Source organism: Lacerta agilis, chromosome 17 (genome assembly GCF_009819535.1).
Source record: "Lacerta agilis isolate rLacAgi1 chromosome 17, rLacAgi1.pri, whole genome shotgun sequence".
In the NCBI taxonomy this organism is placed as follows: Eukaryota; Metazoa; Chordata; class Lepidosauria; order Squamata; family Lacertidae; genus Lacerta; species Lacerta agilis.
Genome location: NC_046328.1, coordinates 35,362,281 through 35,379,754, shown reverse-complemented (window position 1 = coordinate 35,379,754; position 17,474 = coordinate 35,362,281). Strand labels below are relative to the sequence as shown.

The 17,474-nt window shown below is 49.7% G+C and overlaps 1 protein-coding gene across 1 annotated transcript in view; it reads right to left on the bottom strand.

The window, feature by feature from the left end:
* Positions 1–12,538: 12,538 nt before the first annotated feature.
* The window catches only part of VPS45 (vacuolar protein sorting 45 homolog), a 39,480-nt gene continuing 34,544 nt past the window's right edge, over positions 12,539–17,474 (bottom strand). Inside the window, exon 15 of the mRNA XM_033135858.1 lies at positions 12,539–12,852. Coding sequence (XP_032991749.1) covers positions 12,759–12,852 — 94 coding nt within the window. The 3' untranslated portion in view covers positions 12,539–12,758. The remainder of the gene's footprint in view (positions 12,853–17,474) is intronic.

Sequence of the window (17,474 nt, the reverse complement as noted above, 5' to 3'; positions counted from 1 at the left end):
TTTCCTCGTTGCCTTCCTCCTTCCTTCCTCCTGCTCCTCTTTCTTCTCAGAGGGAGAGCAAGAGACCTCCGGTGACATGGACCTCTTTGCGATGCGCGCACATCCCTACTGAGAGAGAGAGAGAGAGAGAGAGAGGCGCCCCCTCCCTCCCTCTTTCCCTCCCTCTTTGCCTCGCCTGCTCCTTCCTTCCTCCTCCCTCCTCCTCCCCCCTTTCTCTCCTGTGGGCAGGCGCTGGGAGAAAGGGGTGAGCCGGGGCTCCACAGCCCCATCTATAGCCAGACGAGCGCCACGGTGCCAAGAGGCGAGGCGAGGCGTCCTTTGTTCCAGGAGGAGCGTGGGATGGGATGGGGGGGGGGGACGGAGATGGGGGGGGGAGATGGCCTCGGCCCCCCCAGGAGAAGAGGCTGCAGAGGGTCGCGAGTGGCACCCGACGCGAGTAGGAACTCCTGCTCAGAGTAGACCCCCGGGGGGGGGATTGATTTGCTTCGTGACATGGTGCGTTTTTTTAAAAAAAAAAACCAAACCAAACCCCAGCCAAGCACCAAGCGGTTGGCAGAAACGATCAGCGAAAGGAACTTTTTAAAACAATAAAATGGAAACGGACAGAGGGCACCGTCGGCTTGGCTCTGTTATTTTCGATAGGGCTACTCTTGAGTCAAAATTAGTTGATACCAATAGTGTACGAGAAGGTGTGTGTGTAAAGGTGGATGTATGTAAATATTTAAATTTGAAGAAGTTGATATATGTGATGTATAGGTTTATTTTGTGTGTTTTTAAATAATAAAGTTACAGGTGGGTAGCCGTGTTGGTCTGCCATAGTCAAAACAAAATCGAAAATTCTTTCTAATAATAATAATAATAATATTTATTATTTGTACCCCGCCCATCTGGCTGGATTTCCCCAGCCACTCTGGGCGGCTTCCAACAGAAACCAAATACAACAATATCAAACATTAAAAACTTCCCTAAAAAGGGCTGCCTTCAGGTTTTTTCTGAATGTCAGGTAGTTGTTTATTTCCCTGACCTGTGATGGGAGGGCGTTCCACAGGGCGGGCGCCACTACCGAGAAGGCCCTCTGCCTGGTTCCCTGTAGTTTTGCTTCTCGCAGTGAGGGAACAGACAGAAGGCCCTCGGCGCTGGATCTCAGTGTCCGGGCTGAATGATGGGGGTGGAGACGCTCCTTCAGGTATACAGGACCGAGGCCGTTTAGGGCTTTAAAGGTCAGCACCAACACTTTGAATTGTGCTCGGAAACGTACTGGGAGCCAATGCAGATCTCTCAGGACCGGTGTTATGTGGTCTCGGCGGCCACTCCCAGTCACCAGTCTAGCTGCCGCATTTTGGATTAATTGCAGTTTCCGGGTCACCTTCAAAGGCAGCCCCACATAGAGCGCATTGCAGTAGTCCAAGCGGGAGATAACCAGAGCATGCACCACTTTGGTGAGACAGTCCGCGGGCAGGTAGGGTCTCAGCCTGCGTACCAGGTGGAGCTGGTAGACAGCTGCCCTGGATACAGAATTAACCTGCGCTTCCATGGACAGCTGTGAGTCCAAAATGACTCCCAGGCTGCGCACCTGGTCCTTCAGGGGCACAGTTACCCCATTCAGGACCAGGGAATCCTCCACACCTGCCCTCCTCCTGTCCCCCAAGAACAGTACTTCTGTCTTGTCAGGATTCAACCTCAATCTGTTAGCCGCCATCCATCCTCCAACCGCCTCCAGGCACTCACACAGGACCTTCACGGCCTTCACTGGTTCTGATTTGAAAGAGAGGTAGAGCTGGGTATCATCCGCATACTGATGAACACCCAGCCCAAACCCCCTGATGATCTCTCCCAGCGGCTTCATATAGATATTAAAAAGCATGGGGGAGAGGACAGAACCCTGAGGCACCCCACAAGTGAGAGCCCAGGGGTCTGAACACTCATCCCCCACCACCACTTTCTGAACACGGCCCAGGAGGAAGGAGCGGAACCACTGTATAACAGTGCCTCCAGCTCCCAACCCCTCTAGCCGGTCTAGAAGGATGTTATGGTCGATGGTGTCAAAGGCCGCTGAGAGATCCAGCAGAACTAGGAAACAGCTCTCACCTTTGTCCCTAGCCCGCCGGAGATCATCGACCAGCGCGACCAAGGCGGTTTCAGTCCCATGGTGAGGCCTGAATCCCGATTGGAAGGGATCCAAATGGTCCGCTTCTTCCAGGCGTGCCTGGAGTTGTTCAGCAACCACCCTCTCAATCACCTTGCCCAAGAATGGTAGATTTGAGACTGGGCGATAGTTGGCCATATTGGCCGGGTCTAAAGATGTTTTTTTAAGAAGCGGTTTAATGACCGCCTCTTTCAGCGGGGCTGGGAAGGCTCCCTCACAGAGGGAAGCATTCACCACCCCGCGCAGCCCATCGCCCAGCCCCTCCCGGCTAGCTTTTATAAGCCAGGATGGGCAAGGATCAAGGAGACAGGTGGTTGGTTTCACTCGTCCAAGCAGCCTGTCCACATCCTCGGAGGTAACAGACTGAAATTGATCCCACGCAACTGGACTAGACAGGACTCTGGCACTCTCCCGCCCTGGCCCTGCTCCCACGGTGGAGTCTATCTCTTTCCGAATCTGAGCGATTTTATCTGCAAAAAACTTTGCAAACGCATTGCAGGAGATCTTGGGGTCCCTACCAGGCCCCGATGACGAAGGTGGCTCCGATAGATTCCGAACCACCTGAAAGAGTCTCCTGCTGCTATTTTCCGCAGATGCAATAGAGGCGGTGAAGAAAGTCTTCTTCGCCGTCGCTATCGCCACTTGGTAGGCTCGACGTTGAGCTCTAACCTGTGTTCGGTCGGATTCAGAATGGGTTTTCTGCCACCGGCGCTCTAGCCGTCTCAACGATTGTTTCATCGCCCTCAGCTCCGGGGAAAACCACGGGGCTGTCCGGGCTCCATGCAACCGGAGAGGGCGCTTCGGAGCCAAACAGTCAATAGCCCTGGTTAGCTCCACATTCCAGCGGGCCACCAGGGAATCGGCTGAAAGGCCATCAACATGGGATAAAGTATCCCCTACCACTCTCTGGAAACCATTTGGATCCATTAAGTGGCGGGGGCGGACCATCCGAATTGGTCCCACCTCCCTGCAGAGGGGAAGGGTTGCGGAGAAGTCCAGTTGTACCAGGAAGTGATCTGACCATGGCACTTCTTTAGTTTCACTTTTTTTAATGTCAGATCACCAACATCCATAGAGGTGAATACCAGGTCTAAGGCATGTCCTCGGCTATGAGTTGGACCAGACTTATTCAGGGACAGCCCCATGGAGGCCATGCTTTCCACGAAGTCCCGAGCGGCCCCTTGTAAGGTCGTGTCGGCATGGATGTTAAAATCCCCTAGGACGACCAAACTAGGTGACTCCAGGAGAACATCCGCCACGACCTGAAGCAGCTCGGGCAGGGAATCCTTGGTGCAGCGGGGAGGTCGGTACACCAAAAGGAATCCTGTACTGCCCCTATTGCCCAACTTCCAGAACATGCACTCAGAGAACTGGGTCTTCCCAATAGGACGCCTGGTGCAAACTAATGACTTCCTAAAAATCACTGCAACCCCCCCTCCCCGCCCAGATGGCCTGGGTTGCTGTGCGTAAGAGAAACCTGGTGGACAAGCAGCGGCAAGGACAGGCCCATCCGCTTCATCCAACCAAGTCTCTGTTACACATGCCAGGTCAAGTCCACCATCCACAATCAAGTCGTGGATGGCAGTGGTTTTATTCAACATTGACCTGGCATTGCACAGCAGCATCTTCAGGTCATGTGGGTATCCCTTGCTGAATCCAGTATCCGTCCGGTCAGGACCAGACCCGGAGGCAGGAATAGTCCTCAGACAACGACTAAACCTGCCTCCTCGGCAATGACATGGTCTGGTCTTAGCGTAACTCCTCCTCCTGCCCGTGATCACTGAGATCGGTTGTCCCAGTGCATCCCACCCTGTGGAACCTGCCCCAGCCATTTTGTTGGCCGGGACCCCCTCCCAGGCAGCCCTGACCCCACCCCTTAAGAACAAAATTAAACCTATATAAAAACAGAAAACAAAACACAACAATACAAACCAAAAACTATAAAAATTACAAATAACCAAAATTATACAAAACTCAAAACCCCACTAAACATCTATCCCACCCCCACAACAAGAAAACTTAAAAAGATGAAAAGAAATAATAATAATAATAGAAACATTTTAAAACATTTAAGAAAAAAAAAGAAAAAAGAAAAAAAACATTTAAAAAAGAGCTGGACAGCAGCAGCACTCAGGCACTCAGGCAGGGGGGTCCTCCTGGGCAGCAGCAACCAGCAGCAAAGCAGAGGCAGCAGCAGTCCTTTTGAGGCCTTACCAGGCCCCGCCCTGGGCCAGATGGTGAGTGGCAGGAACGGGGCCCTCAGGCACTCAGGCAGGGGAGTCCTCCTGGGCAGCAGCAACCAGCACTTCAGTGTATCTGAAGAAGTGTGCATGCACACGAAAGCTCATACCAGCAACTAACTCAGTTGGTCTCTAAGGTGCTACTAGAAAGAATTTTCGATTAAATAATAAAGAGAGAATTAAAAAAAAAAAGTTGATACCAATAGTGTTTTTTTCCCCCTGGGGGAACGCATACCCCTAAACATTTTGTGAATCTTTGTACTTTTGTCCATTTACTGTGTTTATTTCCCCCGATTTGAACTATAAAATGGTGATTTTCTTCAGTCAAAATGAGAGGATCATTTTTTTAAAGAAAAAATAAGCACTGCCAGTAGTACTGTAGTAATAATAAACAAAATGTTGCACTGACCGGACCTGAATCACCAATGTCAAATACAAGGGAATGATAAGAATAATTTATTGTTTGTGGTTGTATTGCCTGGAGGCTGCCTTGATTTCTCTCCACACAAATATTTTATAGATAAATAAACTTAATGATAACAATTGTAAAATGTGTTGTATTAACAGGACCACCCAAAGAATTGCAAATGTCAAGTACAAGGAAATGATGATGATGATGATGAGAAGAAGAAGAAGAAGAAGAAGAAGAAGAAGAAGAAGAAGAAGAAGAAGAAGAAGAAGAAGAAGAAGAAGTGTTGCATTAAGAGGGCTGGTCCAAGAAACTGCAAATGTGAAATGCAATGGCTGTATGAGATATTTAAGAGTTACTGAGAATATCAGGTTTCTTTCTTTTTTATTGTTAACCCCCCAAGTGTCTAGTTCTCATCATCTCAAATATGCATAGCAAACACCTGGTGGAATCACAGGAGCTGGAGAAGTTGTTGAGTAAGATCTCCTGCGTTTGGGGGCTGAGAACTTTGTTGCCCCTCCTCACCAATGGCGGAAGCAGAATAAATTATGCAAAGTCAGGGAAATTATGCACAGCTGCCCAATCTGCATGATTAATGCAGGCGGCAGCCTTAAAAGGTCACCTTGCCACCAAAGTCTGCACACTCACAGGCCCGAAGAGTGCCGTCCTCTCCCTCCTCCTTCACGGCCAAAGGCTCAGCGAACCCAAGAAATGGGTGGCAACTGTGGGGAAACAGATTTTGGCTAACCATTAGGAGAGACTCCCTAAAGGTGAGAACTGATAGTGGTGGAGCAGAGACTGCCTCTGGGGTCAGTGGTTTGGCTTTTTGCCAGAAGGATGTAAAAGCACAGGCTGGGAGGGCCCTCAGTCAGGTTGCAAGATCCCGACCCCGAGCGAAAGCGGGGTTGAGATGGATGACCTCTAGGGTACATCCCATGTCTAAGGTTCTAAATTCCCTCCTAGAACACTTATAGGGCACTGTACCTTTCCTCCTTCAAGCCCCACCTTTCCCTTTAACATTTCAGTCTGCTGATTCCAATCTAAACTAAACAAATTTGGGGCCCAGATTTGTCCTGTTAGCCTTTCCTACCCTCTGTTGAAACTCTCTTTTCCAGGAGTTTAGACTGTAGGTTCCTAGAGGGCAGGGACCTGTTCTCTCCCTCCTCTTGTGCTCTTTCTTAAAAAAAAAAAAAACCTTGGAAAATGCCCTACTTGCTGCCGCCACTACTTAAATAAATAAAACCAACTCTTGGCACTTTTAAATAACAGCTCTTTTAATTGTGCATTCAGGAATATTTGCACTCGTGACTGAGAGAGAGCCCAACTGAAGCTGGGAATTGTAGCGTTAGAATTGTTCTGGGCATTCGTCCCACTTTCGATCTTTGCTCGCACCTGCAAAGACGAGGACGCTGTGGCGTCTGCAATTGCGGCATTTCCCGGAACTTCCTGCTGCCATCCTGCAACTTTTCATACCACAAATGTTTTTTTTAAAAAAATTGTCCTACTTTTGTTGCTCCATAGCGCCAAGAGTGCCCTTTCAGATGGCAATAATGCGGTCATCTTAGAGGGGCAGGGAAGCGTCTCAGAACAACGGATGAAGCAGAATGGAAGATTCGGGACACATCAAAGACGGCCCTTCTTCACGCAGAGTTAAACTGTGGAACTCCCTCCCACAGGAAACAGTGATGGCTGCCAACCTGGATGGGTTTAGAAACATAGAATCATAGAGTTGGAAGAGACCCCAAGGGCCATCCAGTCCAACCCCCTGCCAAGCAGGAAACACCATCAAAGCATTCCTGACAGATGGCTGTCAAGCCTCTGCTTAAAGACCTCCAAAGAAGGAGACTCCACCACATTCCTTGGTAGCAAATTCCACTGTCCAACAGCTCTCACTGTCAGGAAGTTCTTCCTCATGTTTAGGTGGAATCTTCTTTCTTGTAGTTTGAATCCATTGTCCTGTGTCCGCTTCTCTGGAGCAGCACAAAACAACCTTTCACCCTCCTCTATATGACATCCTTTTATATATTTGAAAATGGCTATCATATCACCCCTTAACCTTCTCTTCTCCAGGCTAAACCTACCCAGCTCCCTAAGCCGTTCCTCATAAGGCATCGTTTCCAGGCCTTTGACCATTTTGGTTGCCCTCCTCTGGACACGTTCCAGCTTGTCAGTATCCTTCTTGAACTGTGGTGCCCAGAACTGGACACAGTATTCCAGGTGAGGTCTGACAAAGTTTAAAAGAGGACTGGACAAATTCAAGGAGGAAGAGAGGGCTCTCAGTTACTATTAATCATGGCAGTTCTGCTCTGCCTCCTTGGATGCAGCAAGAATGCTTCTGAACACCGGTTGCCAGAAACCACAAGAAGGGAGAGGGCTCTCGCACTCGGATCCTGCTCAGGCATGTGGTCAGCCACTGTGAGAACAGGATGCTGGACTAGATGGGCCATTGGCCTCATCCAGCAGGCCCTTCCTAGGTTCTTAATGATGTGGACGACAGCGGGAAGAGCTTTCTGACGGTCTGATTGGAACAGACTCCCAGGAGAGGTTGTGGACTCTCCTTCCTTGGAGGTTTTTAAGCAGAGGCTGGATGGCTTGAGGTTTTGGCAAGCATTGTCACTGCAACCCGAAGCTTACTTCCACACTCTCAGGGACTAGAAACTTGGTTCCTTTCCCCACTAACAAAAGTGGAGGTTCTCAGGATGCTACCGCCCACCCAAACCCCCAGCTGCTGGATTTTTGCACCATCACAGAACATGCCAAGCCCCAGATACGACTGGAATTAGCTGGTTCTTTCAACAAGCAAACAACAGAGAACCTGCACAAACGACGCTGACACCAAACCCTACATATATTAAATAAAGTAGAAACATCGCCACCCCCATCTGCCCCCCCTTTCTTCCTCATGTCTCAACAAACGAAACTGATGTGTAAAAATGTTACATGGAAAAATACGAGAGAGACATTGCATATACCTTTGTAAAACAAGAAAATCCTTAATAAAAAAATATTTGTAAAACACACACACACACACGAAGACGAAGCGTGTCTCATGAAGTTGCATTTTGTGTGTGGCAAAATCTCGCAGCCTTGGACCCGGCCTGGGAACACCCCCTCTCCGAGAGGCCACGGAACAATGAACAGGAGGGAAAATAAACAGAAAAGCAAGGAGCGTTGTTTGCGTTTTTGCTACACTGACTGAGGAAGTCTCACTAAATCCAAGAGGCAGGCTGGAGAAAGCGACCTTGAAATGCCTGGTGGGTGTGTTGCATCGGGAATGGAAGGCAGAGTCTAGAGAAATGTTCCCTATCTAAAGCCGTTATTATCTGCCTCTGTTCCCCTGTCCTGGAACATCCTATTCACACGCTGCGTCCCCATGTTGCAGTTTCGTTCTCCGATTCTCCGGATAATCACCGGTTACCAAAATATCTTTTGCTCAAGTCAAGCCACTCTCTCCCTCTCCCTCTCCCTGCTGGCCTGCTGGGTTGCAAATGTTGCTTGTGCTGTCATTTGTTGTTGTTGTTGTTCGGTCGTTCAGTCGTGTCCGACTCTTCGTGACCCCATGGACCAGAGCACACCAGGCACGCCTATCCTTCACTGCCTCTCGCAGTTTGGCCAAACTCATGTTAGTAGCTTCGAGAACACTGTCCAACCATCTCGTCCTCTGTCGTCCCCTTCTCCTTGTGCCCTCCATCTTTCCCAACATCAGGGTCTTTTCTAGGGAGTCTTCTCTTCTCATGAGGTGGCCAAAGTACTGGAGCCTCAACTTCAGGATCTGTCCTTCTAGTGAGCACTCAGGGCTGATTTCATTGAGAATGGATAGGTTTGATCTTCTTGCAGTCCATGGGACTCTCAAGAGTCTCCTCCAGCACCATAATTCAAAAGCATCAATTCTTCAGCGATCAGCCTTCTTGATGGTCCAGCTCTCACTTCCGTACATTACTACTGGGAAAACCATAGCTTTAACTATACGGACCTTTGTCAGCAAGGTGATGTCTTTGCTTTTTAAGATGCTGTCTAGGTTTGCCATTGCTTTTCTCCCAAGAAGCAGGCGTCTTCTAATTTCGTGACTGCTGTCACCATCTGCAGTGATCATGGAACCCAAGAAAGTGAAATCTCTCTTTACTCGCATCTATCTCTTGACACCCTGCTTCCTCCCAGCCCCACAAAACTCGCAGACAAAATAAAAAAAGGGTTTTAATCGGGGCATCCTGGTAGGGCCAGGGCCTTCTCAGTATTGGCACCGACTTGGTGGAACAGTCTATCACAAGAGACCAGGGCCCTGCGGGATTTGGCATCTTTCCGCAGGGCCGGCAAGACGGAGCTGTTCCACCTGGCCTTTGGGTTGGCTTCTGTTTGATAGTTGTGCTTCATTCTTTTATTGGTGGGCTATTTGAAAATGAGACTGCAGTTTGAATTTTGAATTTTGAATTTTAATCTGTATTTTAAATAGATTGTTTTTATGTTTTGCTGTGATTTTAATTAGTGTTAGCCACCCTGAGCCCGGTTTTTGGCTGGGAAGGGTGGGGTATAAATAAAATTTTATTATTATTATTATTATTATTATTATTATCATCATCACCTGCTCCATTCCCCTCCCCACTCCTGGTCCTTGGTGCTCAAGATTGCTAGTTGGGCAAAGAGGTAGAATTTAGGCCATTGGATATGGGTCCTGCTCGAAAGATAAGATCTTGGTCTGGGAGAGAACCAAGACAGCCCCCAGCATCACGGGACAAATTCATGGACAGGCAAAGAGTCTCCAGTTTTAAATCCAGACACGAGCAGAGAGTGAGTTGTGGCACTCAGTTTTCATCCCTCCTGCTAAGTAGAATCCCACAGTGTCAAGACCAGCCAGAAGTCATGGGAAGCTTAAATCCCAACAAACACAGTGAAAAGGGGAGTGATTTCAGATTTAAAAGCCCTGCAGAGCTGTCCCATTTCTCTCTTGCTCTCTTGCTCCCAATGCCACCCCCTCCGTCACCCTGTCCTAAATCGTACTGGTGAGCTCGCCATGTCATTGGGCTTCCAGTACGAATGAATCTATTTCTTGTATGGAAGAGAGGGAGAGGGGAGAGAGAGGGGGGGGGAGGGAGGATTTGAAATATAATAAAAAATTAAATTACCAGAGGGGATTATGAGCTGGTTAATTTGATCTGACTCATTATTTCCCCAAATCAAGTTCCAATTACCGCTTAGAAGGTTCTCCGGAAAATTCTTCTTCCTCGGTGTCAGAAATGGGACTGAATTCCAGGACCAATGGGCTCACCATTTCACGGTGACCAGCGGGCACAACCACAAGGGGCCCGTAAGAAAGCAAAGAACAGTTCCTCCCTTCTCCCTTAGCTGTGGTTCCTGCATAGCAGGGGGCTGGACTAGAAGACCCTTGGCGGTCCCTTCCAATTCTACAACTCTATGATAGCAAATGACTCTCCCCCCCCCCCGAGAATCCTGGCAGCTGCAGTTTGTTAAGGTTGCTGGGAACTTTAGCACCACGAGGGGTGGACTACAGTTCCCAGGAGACTTTTGTGTGTGTGGGGGGGGGGTTCCACTTCCTCTGAAGGAGCAGGTTCGCAGCTTGGGGGTCCTCCTGGATCTTTTGCTGTCTCTCGAGACTCAGGTGGCCTCAGTGGCCCCGAGTGCCTTCCATCAGCTTTGGCTGGTGGCCCAGCTACGCCCCTATCTGGACAGGGATAGCCTAACTACTGTTGCCTATGCTCTGGTAACTTCAAGGTTAGATTACTGCAATGCGTTATTCGTAGGGCTTCCTCTGAAGATGGTTCGGAAACTTCAGCTGGTGCAGAATCCAGCGGCCAGGTTGCTCACCGGAGCAAGGCGGTTTGAGCATATTGCACCAATCCTGGTCCGACTGCAATGGCTACCAATTAGTTTCCAGGCCCAATTCAAAGTGCTGGTTCTGACCTATAAAGACTTAAACGGCTCAGGACCGCAATACCTCAAGGACCGCCTCTTTCCATATGAACCTACCCAGATCCCTCCTTCGTGTGCCTCCTCCTTGAGAGGTCCGCAGGGTGGCGACTCGAGAACGGGGCCTTCTCTGCAGTGGCTCCCCGTCTGTGGAATGTTCTCCCCAGGGAAGTTCGCCTGGCACCTTCATTATACACTTTTAGGCACCAGGCAAAAATGTTCCTTTTAAACCAGACCTTTGGTTGATCTGATTAACATCCTATGCCCTTTTAAAACGTGTTTTTGTTTTGTTTTGTTCTGAGAGTCACCCTGAGACCCCCAGGTATAGCGTGGTGTATAAATTCAATAAATAATAGTAATAATAATCATAGAATCATAGAAGTGGAAGAGACCACAAGGGCCATCCAGTCCAACCCCCTGCCAAGCAGGAAGATTAATAATAATAATAATAATAATAATAATAATAATAATAATCGTAACAACAACAACAATTAATAATAATAACCATTGATAGCTCTTTCCCCCTCCACAAATTTGCCTAATCCTCTTTTATTTTTTCCCTAATCCTCTTTTAAAACTTTCTAAGCTGGCGGCCATCGCTGCCTCTTGTGGGAGTTCCACAGTTTTCACTCTGCGTTGCGTGAAGGAGGACTTTCTGTTTTCTACCCCATCTTTCTACAGCTCTTGTGTTATGACCGCACTCAAGCGAATGGCCTGGGCTCCGACTACCCCTCCCTCCTCAGATGAAAGCAAACTAAATAAGCAGGTACGCAGGGGACTCCCACTGTGTCATCCCCCAAGGCTCCTTGATAAGGCGGATTCGAAAGCAGGGCCGCAGCTATCGATGGCTGCAGCCACCAAGGGCAGTGGAAAGCCCCAACCTTTGACCTGGCCTGGCCAGATGAGTCCCCGAGGGAAGCCGCTCGCCTCTGAATAAGACCCGGGAACGACAGGAGGGAGAGATGCTCTCGTGCTCAGGTCCTGCTTGGGGGAGGGGGATATTTCTGACGGGGCTTCTGGGGGGCCACTGCGGGAACAGTGTGCTGGCCTGGATGGGCCTGATTCCAACTCCCACCAGCCCCTGCAACCGTCACGAGAGCCAGTGTGGTGTAGTGGTCAAGAGCGGTAGACTCGTAATCTGGGGAACCGGGTTCGCGTCTCCGCTCCTCCACATGCAGCTGCTGGGTGACCTTGGGCCAGTCACACTTCTTTGAAGTCTCTCAGCCCCACTCACCTCACAGAGTGTTTATTGTAGGGGAGGAAGGGAAAGGAGAATGTTAGCCGCTTTGAGACTCCTTCGGGTAGTGAAAAGCGGGATATCAAATCCAAACTCTTCTTCTTCTTCTTCTTCTTCTTCACGGTCAATGGTCAGGGAGAATGATGGGATAGGAGTCCAGAAACATCTGGAGGACCCCCAAAGGTCGTCTCCGCCGCCCTCTCTAAAACGTCAGACCCCCCCCCCTCTTCCCTGCAAGCCTGGTGCTGATAACGCCAAGGTTCCCATACGGAACAGCTACGCATTCCCACATCGCAGGGGGTTGGACTAGATGATCCCTGGGGTACCCAACTGTGATTCTATTATCTTATCTACTCCTCGGCCGAAAGCAGGGGGGAAAACCAGCAACACTCTCTGCTACAAGAATTGCATTTTCCTTTTATTGGGGCCAACGCCATTTTTCTCTGGGGGTGGGTTATCCCGGGGCACGGGGGGGGGGAGGTAAATGATTTTAGGGAAGAGGCAAACAACTCTCGTGTAATGTGAGAGCTGGGTGGGTAGAAAGGGAACGAAGGTGCCAGAGGGGCAGTCATTTTCTTTCTCCTTAAGATCTCGATCAAGCCTTTTTTTGAGGGGGCGAGGACCCCATGGTTCGGTCCTGTAAGGAGAGAGCGTGCCTGCCCCATACTTTTCGGCAACAGGTAAGTATGGTCCGCTAAAGTGCTTTTCTGTACTTTCAGGTGGGTGAGTTCGTGGGTGTCAACGGGCAACAGATGCTGAGTAGCCTGGAATAGCCGGTCAGTCGGAAATGACGGAAAGGGGCCGTCAGTTCAGCCTCCTGGATGCTGCCCTCGCCGGCCCCTGGGAGCTGTCCGTGCCTCGTCCGCGGAAACCGGAAGCCGAGACCTCTTCTAGGAAGCTGGGAAGAGAAAAGGGAAACAGCGGCAGCGAGTTAAAGGAAGGCGTCCCAATGAGTTGACGGCTGCTGTCAACAAGCGAGAGCGGGGAGGTTTCCCAGCTCTGCAGGAACTCACGGGGTTTTCTCCGTGCCAGAATAACTTGGCTGAGCTTGGGTGTGCATCTGATCTCTCTCTCTCTCTCTCTTTGGAGGGGGGATAGAAGCATCATTGCCCACCCTTATTTGGGCAAACAAAACGTCTCAGTCCACAGTGGAGCACAATGCCTAAATCTCTCATAATCGCTTGGCTGCCCCCCCGCCCTGAGAGATGGAGGAGGGTTGAGTCGCCCTGAAGTGAGGCACCTCCGTAAGGTCTCACGGGTTGCTCTGTGGTGCCTCCAACCCCCCCCCCCGCCCTGCCAACCCCGCTCCCCTTTCAGCAGCTCTCCAGAAAGACACACATCCTTGGAGCATCCCACGTCGATTTAATTAATCCTTGTCACACAGCGAAGCGGCTGGCTGTGTTTTCGTGAGCTGCCCACGTACGGAGCAGGAGCTGAAATGCTCTGGAAACTCAAGCACACCACAGGATCGAGGCTGCGCCTGCCCCACAACGCACTCACACTTTCCCCTTCTGGTGAAAATGAGTGTCGTTTCTCCCAGTGCCCTATCCTACAAGTGTAAAAGGTGCATTTCCTAAAATCGCAAGAAGAACCTTGCTGGAACAGGCCAATGGCCCTATCTAGTCCAGCATCCTGTTCTCACAGTGGCCAGGTGCCCCCAAGAAACTGAGGATCTCGATAGACTGCCTCTGGAGCGGGAGGCTCCATAAGAACATCAGAAGAGCCTGGCTGCAGGATCAGGCCAAAGGGAGCCCATCTAGTCCAGCATCCTTCTCTCATAGGGGCCACCAAGGTGCCCCAGTGTGAAACCTGCAAGCAGGACCCAGGAGATTCCTGTGGCAGTGAGTTCCACAGTTTAACTACGGAATATTTAAAAATCTGTCCTAAACCATCCAACATTCAGCTTCACTAGAGTTCCAGTATTATGAGAGGGGGCATTTTCTCCAAACCATGCATAACTTTATAAACATCTATCGTGTCCCCTTTTACTCGCCTTTCCTCTAAACTGAAAAGTCGCGCCTTCAATTTGGATAACGGAATTAACGATATTGGCAATTTTATTTCCAGTTCCTTTCCTGGCCTGGGATTTGCCTTTTCGCCTCCCCTTCTCTCTCAGTCACAAAGCCAGGAAATGCCTTTTGTTCTCCTGTTTCCACCGAGCTGGTCGGGAAAAGTCCTCCCCGTGCCAGAGATGCGTCACGAGATGACGCGGGGACCACAACCTTTGGCCCCGGGAGAAGGAAAGCCCCCGCGCTCGTCTGGACGCCAGCCTGCCACAACAAGCCTCGGACGCTTGACCCAGGGCAGGAGGAAAACAGCCGGCTTTTTCACTGACGCCCAGCGCTCAGGACAGGCTTGTGGCGTCGGAAGGAGTTTGGCCTTGCAAAGGGGGCCACGGTGCCGTTTCACACAACCTGGACCCCACCAATTTAAGACGCGCTTCTGTCCGCAGTGGTGCCCAAACAGGCTGACCTGTGGATCTCAGACTCTCCTTGCCCTGAAGCAACAACAGTCCCCTCTAGGACGGGCTAGAAATCACGGTGTATCCAAACCGTTTCACGCCCACCAGAGATTTTTTTAAAACCCACATTTTGTGCTTAAAGAAGAATCAGGGTTTCCTCTCTTCTTCTGAAAGGGCTTTTGGTTTAAAAGTAGGCAAACGGTAAGGATGGCCGAGGAACGGTCTCGGGTTATGGGGCCTGAACTGTTCAGGCTTCGCATGTTCCCACCCTCAGTAAGAATTTAGTGGCATGTATTATGCTTCCTCCTCCTCCAAAATTTGCTTCTGCATGTAAAGAGGTGGATCAGGCCCAAAGGGGTCTCTCTAGCACAGCCTCTCTTGTTGTTGTTCAGTCGTTCAGTCGTGTCCGACTCTTCGTGACCCCATGGACCACGCCAGGCACCCCTATCCTCCACTGTCTCCCGCAGTTTGGCCAAACTCATGCCAGTCGCTTCGAGAACACTGCCCAACCATCTCATCCTCTGTCGTCCCCTTCTCCTTGTGCCCTCCATCTTTCCCAACATCAGGGTCTTTTCCAGGGAGTCTTCTCTTCTCATGAGGTGGCCAAAGTCTTGGAGCCTCAGCTTCAGGATCTGTCCTTCCAGTGAACACTCAGGCCTGATTTCTTTAAGGATGGATAAGTTTGATCTTTTTGCAGTCCATGGGACTCTCAAGGGTCTCCTCCAGCACCATAATTCAAAAGCATCAATTCTTCGCCGATCAGTCTTCTTTATGGTCCAGCTCTCCTGGTCTACCAAATAACCTTAATAACTATTATTATTATTACCGGTATTATTATTATTATTATTATCATCATCATCACCCCACCCATCTGGCTGTGTTTCCCCAGCCACTCTGGGCGGCTTCCGACAAAAGATTAAAAATACATTAAAACATCATTCATTAAAAACTTCCATAAACAGGGCTGCCTTCAGATGTCTTCTAAAAGTCAGATAGTTGTTTATTTCATTGACATCTGGTGGGAGGGTGTTCCACAGGGTGGGTGCCAATACCGAGAAGGCCCTCTGCTTTGTTCCCTGTAACATGGCTTCTCGCAATGAGGGAACCGCCAGAAGGCCCTCGGCGCTGGACCTCAGTGTCTGGGCGGGACGATGGGGGTGGAGACGCTCCTTCAGGCATACTGGGCCGAGGCCGTTTAGGGCTTGAAAGGTCAGCACCAACACTTTTAATTGTGCTTGGAAATGTACTGGGAGCCAGTGACGATCCTTTAGGACCGGCGCTATATGGTGTTAGATGGTCTGTCTCTGAATCTTGGAGGTATTGGACCAAAGGAAGCCCATCCAATCCAGCCTCCTGTTCTCCCAGTGGCTAGATAGACTGCCTCTGACCCTGGAGGTTCCATCAGAACAGAAGAAGATCCCTGCTGAACCAGACCTGAAAGCGGGCCCATCTAGTCTCTTGTAGGTCGCGAAATTATACATACACAAACAGAAACACACACACACACACACACACATACAGACACACACACAGAGAGCAGCAACAGAAGCCGCTAACATATGCGCCCCCACAGATGCTTACTGAAACAGTGTGGTAACAAGGAGTTATTCTGTGCCAAAATGACTCATCCCTTGCAAGTGCTACAGGGCTGACGGATCCGACCCCCCAACCAGCATAAATGGCCAGGGATTGAAAGGGAGAGGCGACGCTGCAAGACGCAAGGGAAGGAGGAGGAGGAGGAGAAGAAGGGGGACAAAGGCCTTGCAGAAAATGTCTATTTGCACACCCAACCCTGTAATGGATCCTATAATGTACAGACTCACCTGCTGAGGCTTGCAGGGTAGGGGTAGAATTAAAGATCACCTGGTCTGCAAGTTATCTCGTGCCGTTGCAGAGGCCAGTTATTTATTTTGCTTCGTGTATTTCAGAGTTTTGATATACCGCTTGAGTGTAAAAACATAGTATTTATATACTGCTTGAGAAACAAAAGCCAACAGCCCCAAAGCGGGCTACCAAAAGAACAACACGGTAAAATTATTGGAAAAAGCAATGGAAACAACTTTTTAAAAAATCATTTTTTAAACTTTTTTTAAAAAAGAAAAAACACATTTTTTAAAAAGCAACTAACTAAAACACACACACACACACACACACACACATGGCAAACCTACCCACATAAATATCTGGGTAGCCTTGCCTAAACGAAAATGTTTTAAGCAGGCGCTGATAAAGGTTACAGTGAAGGCCTGAAGTCAATCGGCAGGGAGTTCCAAAGTGCGGGTTCTGCCACTGTTCTGCTTTCAGGGTTGCATACTGTGGAATGAGAGGAAGGTCTTGGGCTTGGAGTGGAGTGGAGACGGAGACAGAGAGAGAGAGAGCCTCTCATAGAATCACAGAACTGTAGAGTTGGAAGGGACCCCGGGGGGGTCATCCAGTCCAACCCCCTGCAATGCAGGAATCTCAGCATCCATAATAGATGGCCATCCAACCAGGCAAGTCCGTGTTTCAGAAGGTTCCACAATCTCATAAGGAGGCAAGAAGAGCCCTGCTAAACAGAGCAGGCCAAAGGGGGCCCATCTAGTCCAGCCCTCTGTTCTCACTGTGGCCAAATGTCCCAAAGAACTTGGGAATCGAGGTAGACTGTGTCTGGACCTGGAGGCTCTGTAAGAACATTAAGAAGAGCCCTGCTGGCTGGATCAGGCCAAAGGGAGTCCAGGCCAAAGTCCAGCCTCCTGTCATCACAGGGGCCAAACAGATAGCCCAAAAGTGAAGCCCGCCATCAGGAAGTGAGCGCAACAGAAACTCTCCCCAGAAACTGGGATTATTCAGAGGTATTTAGTGCCCCAGACAGTGGAAGCAGACGATAGCCACTGTGGCTAGTAGCCCTGGGTATGTTTTTAGACTTTTCTTCTACTGGTTTGGGTTGACATATGTTTGTTTACTGTATACTGCTTAAGAGATTCGTTTGCAATATTCAGCAATATTCAGACTCTTCTTCTTTGGCGATCCCTCGTAGCCGAGTAAGATTGTCTTCCATAAACACAGTTTTAAAAGTGAGT